At 45.6% G+C, this 22,543-nt stretch overlaps 1 protein-coding gene across 14 annotated transcripts; it reads left to right on the top strand.

Annotated features, from left to right (window-relative positions):
• Positions 1 to 805: 805 nt before the first annotated feature.
• On the top strand, positions 806 to 22,151 carry KDM5C (lysine demethylase 5C). 14 transcript variants are annotated; one of them, XM_083718284.1, is made up of 28 exons: positions 806 to 1,840; positions 4,665 to 4,742; positions 5,638 to 5,760; positions 6,048 to 6,218; positions 6,520 to 6,651; positions 9,102 to 9,170; positions 9,580 to 9,703; positions 9,792 to 9,973; positions 10,364 to 10,522; positions 10,739 to 10,858; positions 11,066 to 11,224; positions 11,353 to 11,534; positions 12,129 to 12,291; positions 12,380 to 12,499; positions 12,695 to 12,889; positions 12,990 to 13,171; positions 14,333 to 14,457; positions 14,877 to 15,024; positions 15,296 to 15,392; positions 15,547 to 15,905; positions 16,069 to 16,207; positions 16,302 to 16,481; positions 16,577 to 16,717; positions 17,432 to 17,971; positions 19,400 to 19,457; positions 19,662 to 19,861; positions 20,979 to 21,182; positions 21,303 to 22,151. In XM_083718284.1, exons 1-28 carry the CDS (start codon positions 1,322 to 1,324, stop codon positions 21,306 to 21,308), a joined length of 4,875 nt encoding a protein of 1,624 aa, XP_083574410.1. In that variant the 5' UTR covers positions 806 to 1,321; the 3' UTR covers positions 21,309 to 22,151. The 14 variants fall into 14 exon arrangements, with proteins under 14 accessions (XP_083574410.1, XP_083574408.1, XP_083574407.1 ...); XM_083718282.1 differs by having other exon boundaries at positions 21,300 to 22,151; XM_083718281.1 differs by having other exon boundaries at positions 6,517 to 6,651.
• The last annotated feature ends 392 nt before the right edge of the window (positions 22,152 to 22,543 follow it).

Here is a 22,543-nt window from a genome sequence, read left to right as displayed (position 1 = left end):
ACTCTGCCCAACTGGCAGGGTTTGAGACCCCAGTTACTTTAGGCATTTGGTAATTTTCCTTGCCCACTGATATTTGGCAAAGGACCCCTGATTACTTCACTATTTCCATGTAATCTAAAAAAGAAAAGAAAAGAAAAACAATAAGGATAGATTGCACCAGTGATAAGCATTGGCCTGTTCCACAAGCAGTATGCAACACACCCTTGTAGACATTGTGAGTGTAGAAAGGAACATCTAATAGAATACTTTTCTGAAATTCTCAAACCAGGATACAGCAGCAACATGCCAACATCTTAGTTGCTACCCGGCTTGTCGCCACCCGCATTGTCCTCCAGCATTGTCAAGATCCAAGAAATAAACTTCTATCTTATAGCAATTCTCTCAAGGACAAGATTGCCTTGCCCTGCGTGCACTGAAGAAGCTCATGCTGAAGCCTGTTGGATGGATTGCAATTAAAATGGAAAAGCCAGCTGCTGGACCAAGATATATTTGAACAATAGATTGCAAAGAATCGGGAGTCAAAAGTTTGACTTGGCCTTGTTCCTAAACGCATCGCATATACGCCTAAAGGAGTCCGCATGAGGTAATCTGTCAACAATATGCAGCTAATGATCCTGCTGATAGAAACTGAACTGAATCGAACCAGCTGTGAGGTTCAGGCTGCTCTGACAACTGAATGGGTGGGGCTAGCACTTGCCCCGCCCACTCGACCGTCCTCCCCCCTCTTCCTGTTTTCTGTTCTCTGGCGCAGGCGCGATGCGGCCCTTTAAACGTGCGCAAGGAGTTCCAGCAACCACATTCCCCTGCTGGTTGAATCCTTCCGCCTTGGCCCTGAGGGACTTTTTCTTCTGCTTTCTTTTGCTTCTGGAGCTCCCGACGTAACTCAACGCACTTAGCTGAGCCGTTTGGATGGGGGTTCCTGCATGAGATAGGTCATTTTAGAGGCGCGCGGCGACATTTGGGGGAGGCTCCTTTCGTACCTGAGGAGAGTGGCGGAGGGAGACGCTTTGTTGTTGATGGCACAGCCTCAGCGGAGGGTATTGAGAAAGTCCAAGATGGCGGCGGCTGCCAGGCCGAGGGGACCCGGCAGGCCCTGAGTCCGGGAAGGGAGGGCTGTGAGAGCGGCACCGGGCCCGGAGAGGCACCAGGGAGACCCCGGAGAGGAGGCGGGAGCAAGGCTAAGGGGAGCGGCGACCCCGGGGAACCGCTACGGCCGAGCGGCCTAGTTAACCCTCTTCAGTCAGGCCTGCGGCTCAAGTGAGGGGGAGGGGCCGGGTATGGCCCCCTGAGGGGCCCCGGGAGGGGGGAGCGGGCGGGGGGCATGGAGTCCCGGGAGGAGCTGGGGGAGCAGACCGAGGCGGGAGACCAAGGCCCGGGAGACTGGGCGCCTCGCGAGGAGAAAGGGGAGCGAGGGGTGCGGGGTTCGAGGGCGGAGAGAGGCCCTTCAGGCGAGAGTTGGGAGCACGGGGATTGTGGGGAGCGTGGTCCCAGGTCCGAGAAGGCCGAGCGGGCTGCCAAGGGGGAGCGAGGGGCTCCCAGGGGCGACAAGGCTGAGCAAGGGGATGGGGGTCCCCGGGGAGATCGAGCTCTTCGGGCTCCCAGAGGGGCGGACCAGGCGGACCGGGGGCTGTGGGGGGCAGAGCAAGGCGAGTGGGTGGAGCGTGGCCCGGCCTGGGCAGGGGAAGCCGAACCCCTGTTGCCCCCGGAGGATTTCTTGCCGCCGCCCGAGTGTCCCGTCTTTGAGCCCAGTTGGGCTGAATTCAGCGACCCACTAGGCTACATTGCGAAAATCCGGCCCATCGCAGAGAAGAGCGGCATCTGCAAGATCCGCCCTCCTGCCGTAAGTATGGAATACTGTGGGCAAGGGGACACGAGTTGGGGGGCGCCAGTGGATTTCGGAGTAGCCCGTGCCTGCCAGTGGGCATGCGGAATTTGGAGCAGCAGGTTCTTGGTGTGCGACAGGCAGGTGCTTAGAGCAGGTGAGGGCCGTTGGGGCTGGTGTCCGCCAGTGAGCAAGTGGAGTAGATTGAGTGGGAATTGTATTGGGGTGCTCCCCTTTCAGTGGGCGAGAGAGTTCATTTTCAAGAAGCACCAGTGACAGAGCTTGGGTGTGGATAACATGACTTCAAGGATGTATGGGGCTGTTGTAACTCCTGAAAGGAACTATTGAGAGCTGTCATAAGGATGTAGGGGGCTGTTGTAACTCCTGAAAGGAATTATTGAGAGCTGTCATAGTTATGGAAAGAGTAGAGTGTGAAGTGGAAGATGTATGGCCTTGGTGGGTTTGAAATATTTGGGTTCTTCCAGCAAGTCATAGCAGTGGGAGCCAACCCAGTGCCCACCAGAGGTTGTTGAACTCCAGTTCCCATCAGACCAACCAGAGTGGCCTAAGATCAAGGATGATTGGAGCTGTAGTCCAACAATATCTGGAGGTCACCACATTAGGTGTTTTTAGTCTTTGGGATGCTTCTCTTGGCATGATAATAAGAATGGATACGTAGCATCTGTGGATGCTAGAGGCAGTGATGGCCAGCATGCTGTTTGGGAGCTGAACCATCTGCATTCACATTGGAGCATCACTTGTGACATAATCAGTGAATGGATGCTGAGTAGATGAGCAAGTTGATGGAGTGATTGGCTTTGTTTGGAAGAATGTTGATTCTCTGTCTTCATAGTATTTGTATCAACCTCTGTCATATTTTTGTGGGCTTGGAAGAGGCTTCAGTTTCTGATTGAGTTGTCAAGATGTGGTGAAATGTGTGTTTTGATGTAGAGCTTGTTCTTTTGCAAAGTTGTAGAAGTTGTAGATTGGGTTATCTCTTGCTTCTATTACGTCATGATTATTTCTACATTCTGGTGTCTCATGAATTTCTTATTTTTTCCCTTGCTGGGCCTCAGCTGTAAACTGCACTACAGCTAACAGTTTCATTCAACAGTGATGAGGTTAAGCTTATATTATTGATTTGCATGCATGTTATTTAGTTCTTTCCCTGTTGTATTATTTTGATGCCATAGCCTAAAGATTTCAAACCCCAAAACAGAAAGCATTTCTGTAATGTCCAAGTGACATAAACTTTGTCTAAGAAGCAGTAGAGGGAAAGGCTAGTAAGTATTATTAGAAGCAATGCTGCTTTTCTAGCAGAGATTGTATCAAACGAGGCATTGCATAGAGTTTTGATTCTTCTGTGGGACCAGAAGAGATGGTGAAATGGAATTCAGGTAGGTGTGTCTAGAGGAGGGGACCCATCTGTTTTAGCATTTCTTGCCCTCTGGTCCCACTTAAGCTATTGAAACAACACCCACCCTTCTTTCTCTTCTTCACTGAGAAACTATTGTGGTGTTTAGTCAGTGCACCAACGCCTGTCCAGTGAATAGTTTTTTGTGTGAAGGTAAAATGGAACATTTTGAACAAGTGGGTTGTTCCACATTTGTTTCTAGAGAGGTATATGTTGTAGTTTAAACTAGTCAGTGTCCTCCATATCGACTGTTTCTGCTGTAGTCAAGCTTGATGTAGGATGGGAACCTGGACGATGTGAGTCTGGACAATGATGTGAGTCTGGACAATGGTGCCTAAGAATTGTCTTGTTAGCATGTTTGGTTTTCCTCTTCCATTTTTAGGTTTTGGAATTTTAAGAGGCATTACTGTTTGATATCTTTGTTATGATTTTGTGTGTGTGCTAACATTTAGTAGAATGTATGGCATTGTAGATCTGCTTTATTCCTTAAGCAAGCATTTCACTAGAAATCAGCAACGTGATGAAATGCCTTGCAACTGAGAAAACAGGAATTTTCCAACTTAGCCTGCCTCTTAAGTTTGTTCTTTTTAGTTGAGTTATGCTGTTAGAAACCAATAAAATACTATTATTTGCTGCCACAAGTCCAAGAAATAGCTCATATTTATATGAATCATATCGGAAAGGGGGGGACACAAATCCTGGTGGCTGTTCAAGCTGATCAAAATTAAAATGTGTAACCATCAATTTGTCCCACTTTTCTTACGCGACCTGGAATCTCTCTCTCTCTCTCTCTCTCTCACACACACACACACACACTCCTTCACAGGCCTTCCCTTGTCTTTATGTCTGGCATTTGATGACCATAAGCAGTTGCCCCACCCTTGAAGTGGCTGTGTATCAGCATCAGCATAGTTCGGTTCCTGTATGTCCGGTGCCTTGGGGAAGAATATTGCTAATGGGTGAAAGAGACACTGATGATGTCCTGTGCTTCTGTCTGTATAAATGGTCAAGATGAAGACATACACATGCGCACCACTTTACACTGCCTAATGCATTCATGCTTCACTAGGAGGCATCCATGTGGAAAGCTAGGCCTCTTTCAAGTGTCAGCTGTGTCTCTGCTTGATCTCTCTTGTGTATGGGGGGCTGTTTTGTTGTTACATCAAGGGTTTTCCCCCTTCTGCCAAAGTTTTCCTGTTTTTAATCTAACTAACGTGCTTAAGCAGTCTAAGCTTAAAATCAAATGGGATCCTGTGAGACTACTTTCTGAGTTTCAAGGCACGTAGATATTTAGCTTAATCCTTGCTCATGGTGGTGTGTTGTGAGCAAAAGTACTGGAATCTCTTGCTGTTTAGATTTAAAAGATTTACATGTGTGCACACAGAGCATTGGGATCCTGACCACACCATCTTTCCCTCTCATTCTTAGGACTGGCAGCCTCCCTTTGCTGTGGAAGTGGATAACTTCCGGTTTACCCCACGAATACAGAGGCTCAATGAACTAGAGGTGAGTCTTGCAAGTGTAGAGACAGAGAACTGTAAGGTTCCCTGCACATTTTTGATAAAATGAATAAGCTAGTTAAGACAGACGTCATGCCTTCTTGTGTTTTTGGTACTGGAAAAGGTTATCAGGAGAAGCCTTTAATAATTGCAGCAAAATTAATATAATTTGAGAAATATGAGAGCATCCTGGAGGATAATGAGAAATTGTGGGATTTCTGGGTTTAATGGCTGTCAATTTTGTATGTAGTATATTTGTTTGTATTGTAGTAATTGTCTTACAATTTATTTTAAGGGTTTCCCCACATCTTCATTGCTTTAATTAGAGTATCTCTGATTCTCTGCTCTTGTTCTTTATTCTCTTGTACTTTTCAAACGATTTATGTGCATAAGGTACTGGCAAGATGGTACAATCCTATACATGTCTACTCAGAAGAAAGCCCCATTGAATTCAGTGAGTCTTTCTCCCACTTAAATGTGTATAGGATTGCAGCTTGAGTTGTACTTGGTGAAATAAGTGAACATTCTGAGGCTGCAATCCTAAATGCACTTGTTAAGCTCTATTGGAGGCACTGAGAATTACTTACATAGGATTGTGCTGTAGGGAGTTAAGGTGTGAGATGGTGACCTAGCACTCTAGCTTCCTTTTTGGAGTGAAGTAGTCAAAATTTAAAGTCTTAGCTATGTAGATGAGAAAAGTTGAAATATTACTATAGTGCACATGTCTAAGCCCAGTTCAATGAGTGTGTCTGCTATCTACAAAACTGATTTCATCATGGCACCATGAAAATATGTTAGAGGTCAGTAATTGGTGATTGAAAGATTCCATGATTAGTCGAAAACTAATGTAAGTCATTGATATGAGAAAAGCTGACTGCAGTTTGTCATGTCCCTATTGCCAGGCACAGACCAGAGTGAAGCTGAACTATTTAGACCAGATTGCAAAGTTTTGGGAAATCCAAGGTTCTGCACTGAAAATCCCCAATGTAGAGAGGCGAATCCTTGACTTGTACAGCCTCAGCAAAGTAAGTTGGAAACTAAATTCCTCCATTGAAAATAAGCTATTCCTTAAAAACAGAAATGGGAGATAATATGTAAAGTTTAAAAGGGATGGTAGAATGGATGGATTTCATTACTGGTTTGGTGAAGGGACTGCCAGGGCTCAGCCTTGGGTTGCTGTGGATCTTGATTTGGAGACAGGGATAAAAAAAACCAAGTATGATACTGGAATATGCATCCCTTTTGTGTGATGATTGTGTGAAATTAGCCAAGCTTGGGAGGAATAGTATTTCTCAATATTTTTGTATTCCAGATTGTGATGGAGGAAGGTGGATATGAAGCCATCTGCAAGGATCGGCGGTGGGCACGAGTGGCTCAACGCCTTTCCTATCCATCGGGGAAGAACATTGGATCCCTTCTTCGCTCCCACTATGAGCGCATAATCTACCCTTATGAAATGTACCAGTCCGGTGCCAACCTGGTGGTGAGTAGCAGATCTCTTAAAACCTCATTGCGCTTGCCATTTCCTTCTTATTTTAGATGCTTATAGGAAAGATTGGAACCTCATGAATGCATTCCCCTTGGGAACTATTCTGTTCGGGAAAATGCTTTTTTTGTAGGCAGGAAGGCAGAGACTTGAGCTGCAAAAAAATTTCATGTGCTCCCTTGTGTTAGTCTCTTGCTCTTGTGGGAGAGCTGGATTAGGCACTTGCTATCTGATCCCTAGTGATGGGTCAGTGTAGTCATGAGGTCTGTTTGGTGCTAATTCTACTCTCCCCCAGCAGTGCAATACCCATCCATTTGACAACGAAGAGAAAGACAAGGAGTATAAGCCACACAGCATCCCATTGCGCCAATCGGTTCAGCCATCTAAGTTCAACAGCTATGGGCGCCGGGCCAAGCGTCTGCAGCAGGAGGTGAGTATAAGACACACCTTCAGCCCTAATTACAATTTTTGTTCTGGGTTGGGCCAGTCACTAACTCCCAGGGCTGTTACACACATGCATCTCCCTGACTCTGCAGAAAGCCTTGTTTCTTCCTAGACCTGCTGGGGTGCATCCCTCCCACATAAAGAAGTCTTGTCCTCACAGGTCTTAAAGACTGGAAATGTGTGTCTTTGGACAAAGCATGGCTTTTGGAAAGAACAAGCTCAGTGATTTTAAATTACTATGGCAGGAAGAGAAAGGAATGGTGATAAGACCAAGTAGATGAGAGTTTACAAACGTGGGTGTTCTTTTCTATAGAAGGGATATTGCCTCACTTTTTTGTGTGCGAGTTTCATCTTTATGAGCTAACAATGTAGCTAACAGCCTTAGTCAGCTGTGAACCACTAAAGGTTTATTGGAATGTAGTTTTGCGTTGTTGTTTTTTTAAAAAAAAGTTTTGTTTTTTGTTGGTTGGTTGGTTTTAAGAAAGCAAAATCTGGCTATTCTTGTACCTGTATAGTACAGTATGTGTAAATGTTGAATTTAGTTGTTTAGAGCATGTTCAAGGGACAGGTGTGTTTATGCATTTTTATTAATTAAAATACATAAGCTGCTTTGCAGCAGCTTCTTTGAAAGTGGCATGCAATAAAATAACTAAAATATGATAAAAGATTCAATAAAAGAACAGCAGACACCATGTCATTAAGAGTTGGATGAAAATATGCTGGTTTGTGGAGTGTGGATTATTCCAAGATGAAGGCCTGTCTAAAGAGGCCGTCTTTCAGTAGAGGAAAGGGGTAGAGCAGACTCACAAGAGAGAGCATTCCAGAGTATGGGTGCTGCAACTTGAGGGAGCCCTGTCCTGCATAGCCACTTGCTATCCTTTTGTCCAGAGGTAGGGAAAACTCATAGGTGAAAAACCATATTACCCCAGTGGGAAGTTGTCAGCTGCATTCCAGTAGCGGGTGGTGGTGGGGCACCAGCCCCAAAAGTGGATGGAGCCAGACCACACAGTCATATTCACACACGCAAAGCTATTTCCCATGGAAACAGAGACGTATGTTTAATTCTTAGTAAATCTGCTCTAGTTTCACCATTTCTAGTTTGTTTTTAAAAGTGTAAAAAAAAAGTTCTTCAAAACCCTTTATCCTGACTGCAAAAGGCACACACACAAAAAAAAAATACCCTATAATACCAGCAGAAGAATGCAGATAACCTCAATGCATCGCTGAACTTCAGGCCCTGCTTTGCAGCTATTCAAAGCCTCATTTCATGCATTCAGTTGCAATATGTACAGATTCTTTTTGCATATTTGCCAGGAACACAAGACTACCTCCTGGCTGATCTTACAAAGAAAGGATCTGTATTTGCACACTTTGCACAACACCAAAGCAGTCTTCCCTCTCAGCCATTCCCTGCTGAACAGCTGATGGGTGGGATTGGAACTGGCGAGCCTGAAGGAGTTCCGCTGAGTTCTGTATCTGGTTCAGAAGTTGGCAGTTCCCCATCCCTACTTTAGGCAGTGGTGGAACATGAAGCAAGACCTTTCTGCCATATCTCAGCGGGTGAGCAGGATCATGAAGAGCAAACGACATTTTGGATGTCCTTGTCCCAACCTTTTAAGAACTTATCTCAGGGTTGGCAGGGACATGAGTCTTGTGGTTAACAGTGTGCAGTTGGAGCATAGCCTCATATTTTGTTTTCAGTTATAAAATGAAAGACACAACCGATAATAGTAAAGGGGTTGGGAGTTGCTCATCTTTAGGAGCATGGAAATTTATTGGGGTATGTCTCGCAAACAAGGTTAGATCTTTGGCATTAATTAATCTGAAATAACCTCATGATTCCATGGTCTTCATCATGAATATGGATTAGAATCCACACTTTGTCTGTTTACAGTGAAAGGATAGCTCAAAATCCACATTTTCCTACTCTCAAAACTCTGAAATAACTAGGGTGACAGCATGGTTTAAAGGTGTGAATGGCTAGCTAATTTACATTAAGGTGCCTTGGGTGTCTATAGCGGATGAGGGGTGGTGGTAAGAATTAAAATTCCAGGATTATTTCTCCCTTCCCACATTTTAAGCTTTGCTGTGTTGCTGAATAGTTCCCCTCTTGATGCCCCATCAGTAAAATGAGCCAAAAAATAGTTATTGTTTTCCTCCCCTTTTCTTCTTGCCCCTTCCCCCACCATGACTACCCTGAAATTCTTGAGGAATTCCAGGAGAGAGTAAAGCCTAACCAGTTTTAGCTCCATTGTAGCAGATGGCTTTCAATTGTAAGGCACCTTAATTCCTTTCATTTCTAGATGTTCAAGAAAAAGAAGTCATAGACCAGGCAGCCATCTCCTTCATTACAATCCAGTACTACTCCCTTCATTAAAATTCCTGCAGCCCTGTTGTTGATCCCTACTCCCCACTCATTTTGTCGCCCTCCTACAGGAATCCGAATCGTGCCTTGAGCCTCCCAGCGCCCCAGCTCTGTTACCTGAGCGAGCGCCTCAAGCATGGGTACAGTTCCTGTTCTGTCCATCTCTCCTGCCTCTCTTTTACTCTTACTTACCCTGCTTCATGGCTGGAAGTCCATAGACCACATAAAATGGGAAATACAGCCTAAGGAGACTAAATCTCCCATAATACACTCTTGACTTTTGTTTATGTTGCAGTATGGCATGTTTCACATCAGGGATGTATGTAATCAAGAATTCTGTTGCACAATGTGAGGTTCTGCCCCAGGAGCTCAGTCACAGCTTAGCACTATCCTTGCATTATCCAGTTCTCCCTATGCAACAGTTCTTCTCCCCAGTCTATCTTCTACTGTTGCTTTCCTTTGCTGCTGCTTTCTTCGAGTGTTTGTGACACTGTTTAAGGCTGGTAACCTTATATAGTTATCCCCTTTCTAATTACACCTTCCTTGCAGCCAGAGCCAACAGAGGAAGACATTGAGAAGAATCCAGAACTGAAGAAACTGCAGATTTATGGTGCTGGGCCTAAAATGCTCGGTTTGGGGCTTGTGGCCAAGGACAAGAATATGCGCAAGAAAGGTGGGAATTGTGAGCTAGCCCTGCATTTGAAAAGCCGGAGGCAGAGTCGGCCCTCTCCATTCCTAAGGTTATTTCTCCCCAAATATAGACAAGGAGATGCCTGAGTGCCCTCCAACAGTGATAGTGAAAGAGGAGGCCCCTGTTCCGGAGACTAAGCTGGAGCCCACATCACCCCGACGCTATGCAAACATGAAGGAGGAGCTGAGGCACAGTCCAGAACCTTGCACCAAGATGACAATGCGCCTGCGTCGCAACCACAACACTCAGTTTGTAAGTGGAATCTTCTGTGTTCCTACTCATTAGTCAGGTGCCCTCCATTTACCCCTCTATATCCTGCCTTTGAATTAAGTATCCTTTGTTGGCGGAGGAGGGCATCTAGAGCAGGTTACCTCCTCTCTCTTGTTCAAGGTCTCAGGATCTCATTTTCCTCTTTATCAGTGATGGAATGGATCAAGAGTGACTAATAGATGCTGGTTGCAGGGAGATGTGACCTCAGTCACACTTTGCCTGCTTGTATTCAATAGCTGAATCACCGTCCTGTACTTTCCTTTGGAACATACAGTGATGGTTCATGTCAAAGAAACACTATTGATAGGGTTTAGCAGACACATGTTATTGATTCTTATATGAGTGCTTAGGGTTTGCTCTATTTTCTTCCAGATTGAGTCTTTTGTTTGTCGTATATGTGCACGGGGAGATGAGGATGACAAGCTCTTGTTATGTGATGGCTGTGATGACAACTACCACATCTTCTGCCTACTGCCCCCCTTACCTGAAATTCCAAAAGGCGTCTGGAGGTGTCCTAAATGTGTCATGGCGGTAAGGGGTCCCTTTCTGCCTCTTGACAGCAGGCACAGTGGAACATTTTTTGCATGTCTAGATGTGAAGATGCCTGATCTAAATGGATCTGTTTTTGATTAAAAAATAATTATGAATCTACTGCTAACCTGATCATCATTGATAATTTGGTGGGAGGGGGCAGTGGCCATGTCTGAATCCTTTTACTTATTTTTTTCTGTCTTTGTTCTTCCATAGGAATGCAAGCGCCCACCGGAGGCTTTTGGGTTTGAGCAGGCCACTCGAGAGTACACACTACAGAGCTTTGGCGAGATGGCAGATTCTTTCAAGGCAGACTATTTCAATATGCCTGTACATGTGAGTCACAGTACCCTCACTGTAGGCTAGGCCATGGGCTAGTAGGACCCAACTTATTTCTGGGAAGGTTGTGGAATATGCTGGGTGCTGGAAGGAAGGAACACAGCATCCTGTTCTTTTGCAGATTCTGCCATGCAGTTTCTAGTGTCTTGAGTTTAAAAATGTGGGGTCTGTATTCTTGACTTCTTCCTCTGCTTCTTTTCCCAGATGGTGCCAACAGAGCTGGTGGAAAAGGAGTTCTGGCGCTTAGTAAACAGCATTGAAGAAGATGTAACAGTGGAGTATGGGGCTGATATCCATTCCAAGGAATTTGGAAGTGGCTTCCCCATCAATGATGGCAAAAGGCAGCTCTCTCCAGAGGAAGCGGTGTGTACCCTATTGAAGGCAGACGTCCTCTTGCCTACATATCTTAAGCTCCTCACCTTTTGTAACTTGAGGCTTACATTGTACTACTAGCCTTACCCTCTTTCTTAGCTCTCTACATGTGATTGCAGGAGTATGCAGCTAGCGGTTGGAACCTCAATGTGATGCCAGTGCTGAAGCAATCAGTGCTATGCCACATAAATGCTGATATTTCGGGCATGAAGGTTCCATGGCTCTACGTAGGCATGGTGTTCTCTGCTTTCTGCTGGCACATCGAGGATCATTGGAGTTACTCTATTAACTACCTCCACTGGTAAGACATCTGGGGTGGGGAGGGGAGGGGCCATGGAGGCTGGATTTGTTGTCAAGTGCAAGGCTTCTCTAAAGGCAGCCCAAGTTGGAAGTAAGAAAGTCACTATTACAAAGAGTAAAAAATTAAAAATCACAAATAAGGCTGAAGGAATATTTTATTTTATTTTAATTAAATCTAAATAGAAAGACAGATGAAAGAGAAAACAGTGAACACAAGTCCGCTTTCATGGCACTTTGCATGGAATTTAGAGGACCCCAGAAAGAATTCTGCTATAATGGAGCTCACATTATATAGTCTTTAAATAATAAGCCTTTAAGATAAGCAGTGCAGCGAGCACGCTTTCTTTTGTTACTCTGTCAGTTTTCCTCTCTTTTTCTGACTTCCTTCACTACCACCTGTTTTTGAACCTTGATGTGAACCAGTTTGGGAGACAAAATTTGTCTGAAATAAAATTTGCCTCTTTCTATACATTTCAGTAACCATATGTCTTGAGGGGGCATTTTGAGGCTGCAAATCAGTGGATGCTCAGGCTGCCTTCTCCCGTATTTTAGGGATAGCTGAAAGCAGCACTTCCTGACTCAATTTCTTTTTCAGGGGTGAGCCCAAAACCTGGTATGGGGTCCCATCATTTGCTGCTGAACATCTGGAAGATGTAATGAAGAAGCTGACCCCAGAACTGTTTGAGAGTCAACCAGACTTGTTGCACCAGTTGGTGACGCTCATGAACCCCAACACACTCATGGCTCATGGGGTCCCAGTGAGTAATCTATCTGTCTAAGTAGCATGTATGTGTGTCTCCCTTGCACTGCCCTGTTCTCATTGCTTCCCCCTGTATGCTTCTGCAGGTTGTCCGAACCAACCAGTGTGCTGGAGAGTTTGTCATTACCTTCCCTAGAGCCTACCACAGTGGTTTCAACCAGGGCTATAACTTTGCTGAAGCAGTAAACTTCTGTACTGCTGACTGGGTGAGTCATATTTCTGCATTTTAAGAATATTTTTCTTGTAAGAAAGAGTGTGGTGGGCTACCAAAGCAGGACTTCAGGGTGATGAACGTGGGTTGCAGTTTATGACTGTGGAGTATGTAAGGTTCACCTGACAATCCTGGGAGCCAGAGATCCTCAGTTGTATTGACGAATGGACTTCTTTCTTTTTCTTCTTAGTTGCCAGCTGGTCGCCAGTGCATTGAGCACTACCGCCGCCTCCGTCGATATTGTGTGTTCTCACATGAGGAGCTTATCTGTAAGATGGCTGCTTGCCCTGAGAAGCTGGACCTGAACCTGGCAGCTGCTGTGCACAAAGAGATGTTTATTCTGGTGCAAGAGGAGCGCAAATTGCGCAAGGCTCTTCTTGACAAGGTGCAGGGAAATATGATGGGTATATGATGCAGGGGCAGGGAACAATTGTATGATAGCTGTGGATGCCTGAGCAGTTGATCATTGTTTCTTCCCACCCCAGGGTATCACGGAGGCAGAGCGGGAGGCCTTTGAGCTGCTCCCAGATGATGAGCGCCAATGTGACAAGTGCAAGACAACATGCTTCTTGTCAGCACTAGCTTGCTATGATTGTCCAGATTGTCTTGTCTGCCTCTACCACATCAATGACCTCTGCAAGTGCCCCAGCAGCAAGCAGTACCTCAGGTGGGCAGAAAGAAGTAGACTGCTTTGTTTGTTCATTTAAATGCATTTATAAACAACTTTAGACTTCTTAAAAGCTCTAAGTAGTGTGTAACATAAAAGCAATAAAACATCAGTTTAAAACCACATGAAAAGAAGAAATCAGATAATTTAACCAGCCAGAGCAAAAAGATAAATCTTTTTAAATGAGTTATTTTGAACAAGTTCTTTGTCTCCACCCCTTATTTGTATTTGTTACCCTGCATCTGGCTGACTGGCCCTTTCAATGCTGAAGGCCCGAACTAGGTGTTTTACATTGATTTGAGTATTATAGCAGCATTGGAAACATGTGACACTACTTTTTTTAAAAAAGCAGCTAAGATCTTAAGACTGTTTTCTTGGTGTCACTTTAGAGGAGAGGTACTGAGTTGGACACAGGGAAACGTATGGTTTATGACTCCTGAAGTGTTACTAGGCTCAGCTTCTGTATAGGTGAAATCGTCATGACTGTCACACTTCATTCAAAAACAAAATTAACACAGGCAGCCATCTGTCTAGCACACAAAATTGGCAACAGTCACAACTGTTCTAGGAGTGATGTGTTTACCCCAGTGGTCCACACGGCAGCATCTTGGTACCCTGACTCAGATGTTGGGGTTGGGAGACACCATGGGGAAAAGGTGGGCTTGGGAAACTTGTTGAGAACATTGCAAGATAATGGCACATCTGTGCCTGCCTGACATTTCAGGCTTGCATGTGGAAGTTTGGAGGATACCTTATTACTATGTTAAGAGTGCTCTGAAGAGCTCCTATAAACATATTGTCTGTAAAAAGGCTGCAGAATAGGAATGCTGAAGGTTTCACTTTTTCAGAGATGCTGACTTGGAAGTGATAAGCAGTAGCCATTAGTAATATTAATAATTTATTATTTATACCCCACCCATCTGGCTGAGTTTCCCCAGCCACTCTAGTAACTACAACACAATGAAAGTGATAGGAAGATTGACACTAAAATAAATTGTAGGTGCATTCAAAGTCTTAAAAAGATGGTGTGTTGCTTTGTGAGAGGAGGAAATAATAGTTTCAGTACAGGTTGTTAGGTTTGAGGGTTGATGAATGGACGTTTGTGGGCTTTGCTCTGATTTTGAGATCAGACTGATCCCTTCTTTTTACTCCTCCATTCAGGTATCGGTACACTCTGGATGAGCTCCCAGCCATGTTACACAAGCTAAAGGTTCGAGCTGAGTGCTTTGACATGTGGGCCAACAAGGTTCGAATTGCTTTGGAAGTCGAAGACGGACGCAAAAGAAGTAAGTGACCTTGGGCTTCTTATTTCATAAGGCACTGGTATCTTCTAACGAATAAGGTTAATCTCTATGGTCTCAGTGGGGAAGTGTGCAATTATCCCCCAAGGCCCTGCACACAGGCTGATGTGAGCAGAAAGTATGCACCCTTGCTGTAAGCATTAGGGCTTCCTTTTGTAAAGCAGAATGTGAGAAAAGCAGTGACAAGTGGGACACGGTAGTAGGAATTGAAGCATAAAATTCAGAATGAGAGTGATGGAGCAGTGTCACCCACTGATTGAGAGACAAGAATCCCACAACTGTTGGAAAGCTTTTGGCAACTCGTGGGCTTTTTTCTGACCTGGGTTCCTGAGGTTAATAGCAGGAGGTGTAGCTGAAGAGGTGTAATTGGCTCTGAACTTCATGAAGTGTGTCTGCTCTTGCAGCCTTGGAGGAATTGCGTGCCCTAGAGTCCGAGGCACGTGAGAGGAAGTTCCCTGAGAATGAGCTTCTTCATCGACTCAAAAGCTGCTTGAGTGAAGCAGAGAAATGTGTCTCAGAGGCCCTGGGTCTGATAAGCAGCCAAGAAACTGGGTGAGTGAAGACTGCAGATAATGAGTTTTATATACAACAATATAAAGTGTGGATGGCATAGTCTTGCATCCAGCTTTATATGTCCATTGGGCTGAGGCAGTCCGTTTTCCAGGGTGCCTCTTCTGCAGGGATACTCTTCTTTGTTTTAATCGTACTGTATTGGTGAGGTGGCTGTTTTCTTCAGTAGTTTTCTGTGGGATCAAGTTTTGTTGTGTTTCTCTCTTTATAGCTGCTAAGTGCATTCTGTCCTTTTTCCTGCTTGCTCTTACAGGGAACCATCAGTCCATATGACAGTGGAAGAATTACGTGTTTTCCTAGAGCAAATGAGCAACTTGCCTTGTGTCATGCACCAAATCAAAGAAGTCCAGGTGGGATAATTGGTGGTGTATTGTGGCCCCCTGCCACAACTGGAGATATATTGTGCTCCACTGGGAACACTGATGACTGGTGTTGCTTTCTAGGTGAAACACTTAGTGACTGTAAAGGAATCTGTCTGACTTGATGATATGTATCATATTCTAGGGTGTGTTGGAGAAGGTGGAAGCTTTCCAAGCCGAGGTTCAGGAAGCTCTACAGGACCTCCCAGGCAACTCCCCAGAGCTGCACAGACTGCTGGCTCAGGGAACATGCCTAGGGGTGGAGGTGCCAGAGATGGAACTACTGGAGAGACAGGTGCAACAGGCTGTCTGGCTGGAGGAGGTCAAGCAGACTCTGCGTTCACCCCAAGATAAAGTCACTCTATCTGTTATGAGAGCACTCATCACCTCTGGTTGTGGGGTTGCACCTAGCCTTGCCGTGGACAAAGCCATGGCTGAACTACAGGAGTTACTCACTATTGCGCAGCGTTGGGAGGAAAAAGCCCAGATGTGCCTGGAGGCCAGGTGAGGTTTAAGCACCATTGTTGACAGGGAAGAGTTCAGATGCCTGGGTATCCACAGCTCTTGTTGGGAGGGTTCACCTCAACAGAACTTAGTTATTTGTGTATGTGCCAAAACATGCCCATGAAAATCCTTGTCTGATGACTTCCCACCCCATCACTTGCAGGCAGAAGCACCCACCAGCTACACTAGAGGCCATCATCAAAGAGGCAGAGAACATCCCAGTGCACCTGCCCAATATCCTGTCACTCAAGGAGGCTCTTTCTAAGGCACAGGCTTGGATTGCTGATGTTGAGGAGATCCAGGTGTGCTGTAGCCCTGAGGATTTGGGTAACTTTGCTGTAAAGGCCTCAGAATCACACAGTAACCTCTTCAATATGTACTATAACCTCTTTACAGAATGGGGATCATTATCCTTGCCTGGATGACCTGGAGGGGCTTGTAGCTGTGGGTAGGGATTTGCCGGTGCGTCTGGAGGAACTGCGTCACTTAGAAGTGCAAGTGGCTACTGCACATTCCTGGCGGGAAAAGGCTTCCAAAACCTTTCTCAAAAAGAATTCCTGTTACACGTTACTTGAGGTTAGTGTTGGTGTTGTGCATGTGAGATGGGTGGATGCCATTCTAGGGCCTGACCTCTTGAATCAAAGGCTTCATACCTCGCCTCTTTCTCCCAGGTGCTGTGCCCATGTACTGATGCCGACTCGGACAGTGTCAAACGCACCAAGTGGCAGCGGGAGAAGGAACCAGGCCTATACAAATCTGATACAGAAAGCCTGGGCCTCTCAGCACAAGACCTCAGGGACCCTGGCTCCGTTGTGAGTGGCTGGCTTGAGAGGGCTGTTTGTATTATGAATGGGGTCTGGGGCCTTTTCTCCTATGAGAGGTGTTGGTTCTGAACTAGCCCCAGGTTGGTAGGATTGTTTCTCATACCTTCACCTGCAATGGTGATGGATTTGATTTGATCTAATATTTCTGAGCTCAAAGCAGCTCACAATCATCACAATAGCATTAAAAAACAACAGACATTGCAATCACTATACTATCAAACACAGTAACACATGAATAAAGCAAGCAACAAGTTCATCAAAATGATGATACAATTCAACAAAATCTTAGCAATGCTTATACAATTCAATAAAATCATAGCAATGCTTTAGATATTGCTGAGGTCCATATTTAAATTTTAATGATTCTGAAAGTAAGTAGGACTGCATTGCTATTGAAATATAAAAATTGATATGATGGACTTGTCCTTTTGTAGATGAGTACTGAAGAATCTGGGAAATGGGTAGCATGTCTGGATTTCTGCTAATAACTTACTTTAGTTCAGAGATGAGGTAGCTGTAACTTTCCAGCTCCTATAAATACCCAGCCAGATAGTGCAGCAACATCTGGAGGACCCCAGATTTCCCATCACTAATCTAGTAGTACCTTGTTTGGAGAAGGGGAAATTAGGTTCTAGTGAGGAGAATGGGATTTTGCTTAAGTTTTTACTTCTGTGTAATCACGACTATGTAACCTTGTGCCAGCAGATCTTGGCCTTCAAAGAAGGTGAGCAGAAGGAGAAAGCGGGGATCCTACGCCTACGTCAGTCAAATGCCCAGAAGCCTGTGCCATCAACGCACAGTCCTCCTGGGGGCCAGTACTGTGTATGTTCCCAGCCTCCAAGCCCTGCTATGCTGCAGTGTGAACTGTGTCAGGACTGGTTCCACACCACCTGTGTGGCTTGGCCCCGCCTTGGCAACCCCCGCCCCTCTCCTGCATGGTGGGAATGGGAAGCAAAATTCCTCTGCCCACTCTGCCAGCGCTCTCGCCGGCCCCGCCTGGAGACGATCCTGGCTCTGCTTGTAGCCCTACAAAAGCTTCCTGTGCGACTGCCTGAGGGAGAAGCCCTGCAGTGCTTGACAGAGCGAGCCATCACATGGCAGGATCGTGCCCGCCAGCTCCTAGCCTCCTCAGATGTAGCAGCTGCCTTGGAGCGTCTGGCGGGGCTGCGGCAGCGACTGGTTGGAGATTCGGCCAAGGAGGCAGGTGCTCTCAAAGAGAGCAGCTGTAATGAACAGACCAAGGTAAGTGAGTACAGGGGGAGATGGGTTGGTTTTTAGTGCTAACTAGCCAAGTCTGGATTGGGAGCGTAAGTGTGGTGCATGTATTTGTCTTTCATATAGGTGTGTTTGCTTTCCAGTGGCAGAATGTTCTTATTTTGTAGAAACGTCAGCTTAGCAATAACAATAAAAAGTAAATGTATAGATTTTCTGTCCAAATAGGTATCTAAATGAGATTGATGGTTATAATCCACATGTTCCAGTGTAGAAAGGGCAGTGAAATCTTCGTACGGTTGTGCAGTTGGTGTATGGTGGGTGTTCATCCTTACAGCCTTTGCAATAACTTCTTTTGTTGTATATTTGTTAGTGCCCACGCCTACTGGCAAAATTCTGAATACACTTTACTGTATTTGGGGCCTTCGAAGAATTTGGTAATTTTGGCTTTTAAAAAAATGTAAATTACAAAAAGATACTGTAGGGAGAGAGATAAGGAGGAACAATAATCTTTCTTCTTTACAAAAAGAAGTGCTGGAACCATTAATATGCAAGAGAATGGAGCCACTTGGAAAAATACAATTCTTTGCCAGCTTCTGAATCTTAAATCTTTTCTTCTGTTCTGGAAACCAAATAATTATTTGATTCAGATCAGTATGTGAAATTCATCTCCCACCCCTATTGCTTGGCCTTCATTTCCCTTGCCACACTGCTATAATAACAGGAGGAGCCACTGCTGCCAGAATTTTCCCTTATACACCCCTGCCTGCCCACTTCCTGTTACTAATGCGCAGTTGTCCTATCGCCAGACACTGTGTGTTATTTTGCCCCACGTCCATCACCCATTGGTTCTTCAGGCCACTGTCTAGTTTGTCCCACTTGGTTTTAGCCACCCTCTTTCTGGACCACCACCTCCAGCATTCCTCTCTCTCTCCCTCACTTAGTATGCAGCACTTCTCCTTAAGCACTGGAAAGTTCATTCAGTGTCCTTTTCTGCTTTTCTTGATTAGTCCCTTGCCTCAATTCCTAGTTTTCTCTGCATTTCTGCAAGCCTTTTTCTCCTGACACTTTCTACAGGTCTCTCATTGTATTGCCTATTCTGAACCCCTCTTTCCGTAGCTGTTTCATGTCCTGGGACCTCCTCACAGTCCTCAGACTGTGTGTGAGATTTCAGCCTCGCCCAAACCTACCACATTCTTCCCTCAAAAGCTGGTTTGCCAACTGCTTTGTTCCTTAAACAGCTGAGCATTCCAATCTATCACACCAGTTTAGCCACTCTGTCTCTCAAAGGTTTGAACATGACAAAGTATGATGTAATATACATCTTTTGAATTGCCTTGCCTTGACTACCATGATCTCAAGTGAATCTCTCTGCAGGGCTACATTAGTCCCTGTGCAGAAACTGCATTTGTGACTTGGAAGTCCATTTCATCACACATCTTCTTTTTCCTCAACCAGGTTTCCTTGGAGAACGGAGACTCCACAGCTCCAGAAAAGAATGGCTCCTGTGCCTCAGGTATTTCTCTAGTAAAGCCCTTATTTTGCCAGCTTCCCTACTTAGAATTTAGGAAGTTTGTAGTTGAGTGTTCCCCTTATTTTTAGGCACCTTTGGTGTCTGCCTGGTTTAACAATTATTTGGGGAAATTAGTCCTAGCCCTGTTGTGCAGCAGAGGATTCTAGCTGTTTCTTCTCCTCAGTTGCCTTTCTGCCCCTCTCACAGACCTGGAGACACTCTGCTCTTACCTGCCACGGCTGCAGGGCCCTGTGCTGGAGGTGACAGATGCCATTCGCCTACCCCTGGAGGAGCTGCTAATGGAGGGAGATCTTCTGGAGGTGACGCTAGATGAGAGCCAGAGCATTTGGCGCCTGCTGCAGGCTGCTTCTGCTCCCCAGCTCGACAAATTCCACCAACTGCTAGATGTAAGTGACCATGCTTCCCCCCCCCCCCTCTGGGGGCATATTTTAATTATCATCAGAAATCCTGATCTGATTCCTTATTTGTTGGGACTTCTTTCACTAGCCACGAATTCATTATGGCCTCCTTCATCACAGGAGTGCTGGAGGAGGACTCGTGGATGTGGCATTTGTCAGTGAATTAGGAATAGATTCATACCTCGAGGGACTCTTATCAAAGCTGGAGTCGCTCATGAACTGAGCAGCTGGTTGTTCTTTTTTTAAAAAAATTGTTACACTTGTATCCTGCCTTTCAAAAAAAAGGTGCTCAGCTAACAGCAATAAGAAAAAATACAATGAAATGCCTTGGGGCACCTTTAAAAATGTCATATTTGTTGTGTCTTTAAAGTGCAGTAACATTCTTTGTTTTCCTAACATGGCTTCTTTTATCCAACCTGCTCTCTAGCAGAGAGCAGATCTAGAATCCAGAAAAGCTGAAGGCGGTTTATTAGAATAAGTGGTAGACTTCTGGTGTAGAGTAAGTGTGCCTATAGTTGCATTACCTGTGTGAAGGGGCCTGAGGAAGGGCTTATCATGTAGTCAGTGCAGAGAGGTTGAGTCATAAGTTAACAACATTGTAGAAGCAACTGATTACTACGTAGGTATTAGAATTACCTGCACAGGATTATCTTGGAATTAGCTTTTAATCCATCCTTTTTCTTTTTTTTTTCCTTTTTGCATTTTGCAGTAACTGCAGCAGTTGTGTGATATTCTCTGGAAGTCACACAGGGGCAGAATTGGAGCACCCTGGTCTTGCTCTATATGGCATCAAGGAAATCAACCCTGCCCATTGTACTTTGTACATTTCCCCAATATTGGGTTTCTGAATAGTTTGAATACTTTTGAATACTTTGAGTGAGTTGGCTGCAGCAACTTCACAGGCACAGATGAGTGCCCTCATGACAGATCTGATTCTGTGGTGTAGTTCTGCCATGAAAAAAAAAAAGAAATTAAGCCAAAGCTTGCAGTAGGTTAGGATATTAGACTGTGTCTCTGTAAGAGGCATAAACTACATAATAACCCCACATAAGCATCAGAAAAACAGGATTTGTCAGCCCCTGCTTTCTTGTTTGTTCCTTTTCAGCTGGAGCAAGCAGAGCGGCGTGGCACCCGTGGGAGAGGCCGAGACTCTGAGCGAAGGCGGAAGCGGAAGACAGAGCGCGGCGACTACCCACCCTTGCCCAAGGAGGAATTAGAGCCAAAGAAGATCCGGGGGGCAGACCCAGCACTGCCTCAGGGTGGGGCTCCCCCTGCAGCAGGCACAGATTGCAGCCACAATGGAGTTGGGGTAAATGTGGAATGGGGCATGTTCTGAGCTAGTAGTGGAGCACTCAGGGGTTTGGTGTTTGGTTTTTTTAAGTCAGGCAAATAGTTAATGTGTAGTAACTGTCTTCCTTTTTCCTAGCAGTTGTGACGGCTCGATGATGCCTGGATTTCCCCTTCCTGGACTATACTGCACTGCAAGGGACTCTGGCAGCCCCATGTCACCCTGTTGGTTTGACTAGCACTCTGCATGGGGGGGAGGCACCTAGTCCCAGAAGCTGGAGGCTACAATCTCCCCCACCCGGACTCAGCACTGGCCCTGCACCAGACTATTTTCAGATGATGTAATATTTCATTTTCTTCTTTTCCTCCTTTTGTATTGTTGATACCTCGGCAGGGGGAGGCATTGCAGGGGTCACCATGGGCACCAAATGCAGGACCCACCAGTTCCCTTTGGTGGAAGCAGCAGGGTGCACCCTGTTGCTGTAAGGACTAGAGCCTTGCAGAGATCTGTTGTGGGTGGCGATAGCAGTGTGTGCTGGGAAAACCCCCAGCTCCTTGCTTCTGGCAGTAAAAGGAGTCAGGTGCCCTCTTAAGGGCAGTGCCCTGCTCCTCGTACCAGCATTCCCTAGATACAACAGGGGCAGCGCCTCCTGTTGCACAGAGGGGCAGCTCTCCCCAAACACCCTTATCTTCCTCCTGGTACCTGTTGGGTTTTATAGGAACTGGGGTAACCACTTTGTTCTTTAGGGTGGTGGACGGGGCAAGGAATCTTCCCGTTCCACTCCAGCCTCTACTCCACCCTGACCTTCCTACCCCAAATCATGGGCCCCATGCTGCCTCAGGCTCTGACACTAAAGTCCTTTTGTCTTTCTCTTTTTAGTGTTTTTCCTTTTTTCCAGCAGGGGAGGGTGGGCTGTTGAGGGTAGGGAGGGGTGTGTTATTTTATTGTATTATGATTTTTTATTATTATTAAACTTTGGAGGTTAATGAACTTACTTGGATTTTGGGGGTGAACGCCACCTCATCCGTCAGGGGTGCTTTTAGCAGTTGTCATGTAAAATGTAGGCATGCACAGGTCTAGTGACTGCTCCTGTCTTGTAACTTCCTGCTATGTAGGAGGGTAGCTGTGGAGCACTGAGAAGCCCTGATTAGCTGCTTTCTCCTTTTGAAATTCTGAGTTCTGGCACCCTAGTTTTCAGTAAAAAATAGTGTGATATGATTCTTCCAGGTGCCTAATAGTCACTGTAGAGCCAGAGTGGGGAACCTGCAGCCCAAGGGCCAGCCTAATCCCATACTGCTGGTGATGGTGGGGAACCTACCAGAAGAGGAGAAGGAGGGGGGTGGAAAATTCCACAATTGATCAGTTCAGTCCTGTGGCAAATG

The sequence above is a fragment of the Podarcis gaigeae genome (genome assembly GCF_964106915.1).
Source record: "Podarcis gaigeae genome assembly, chromosome: 17".
NCBI lineage: Eukaryota > Metazoa > Chordata > Lepidosauria > Squamata > Lacertidae > Podarcis > Podarcis gaigeae.
This window is presented reverse-complemented; position numbering and strand designations above follow the sequence as displayed.

What these genes read in the sequence shown, in the direction of transcription:
- KDM5C (XM_083718274.1), top strand. Translation starts at nt 1,322, where the DNA reads ATGGAGTCCCGGGAGGAGCTGGGGGAGCAGACCGAGGCGGGAGACCAA. An exon ending in AGCGAGCGCCTCAAGCATGG is followed by an intron (nt 9,171 to 9,579) that starts GTACAGTTCCTG and finishes CCTTCCTTGCAG; the next exon opens with CCAGAGCCAACAGAGGAAGA. An exon ending in ATAAGCAGCCAAGAAACTGG is followed by an intron (nt 15,025 to 15,295) that starts GTGAGTGAAGAC and finishes TTGCTCTTACAG; the next exon opens with GGAACCATCAGTCCATATGA.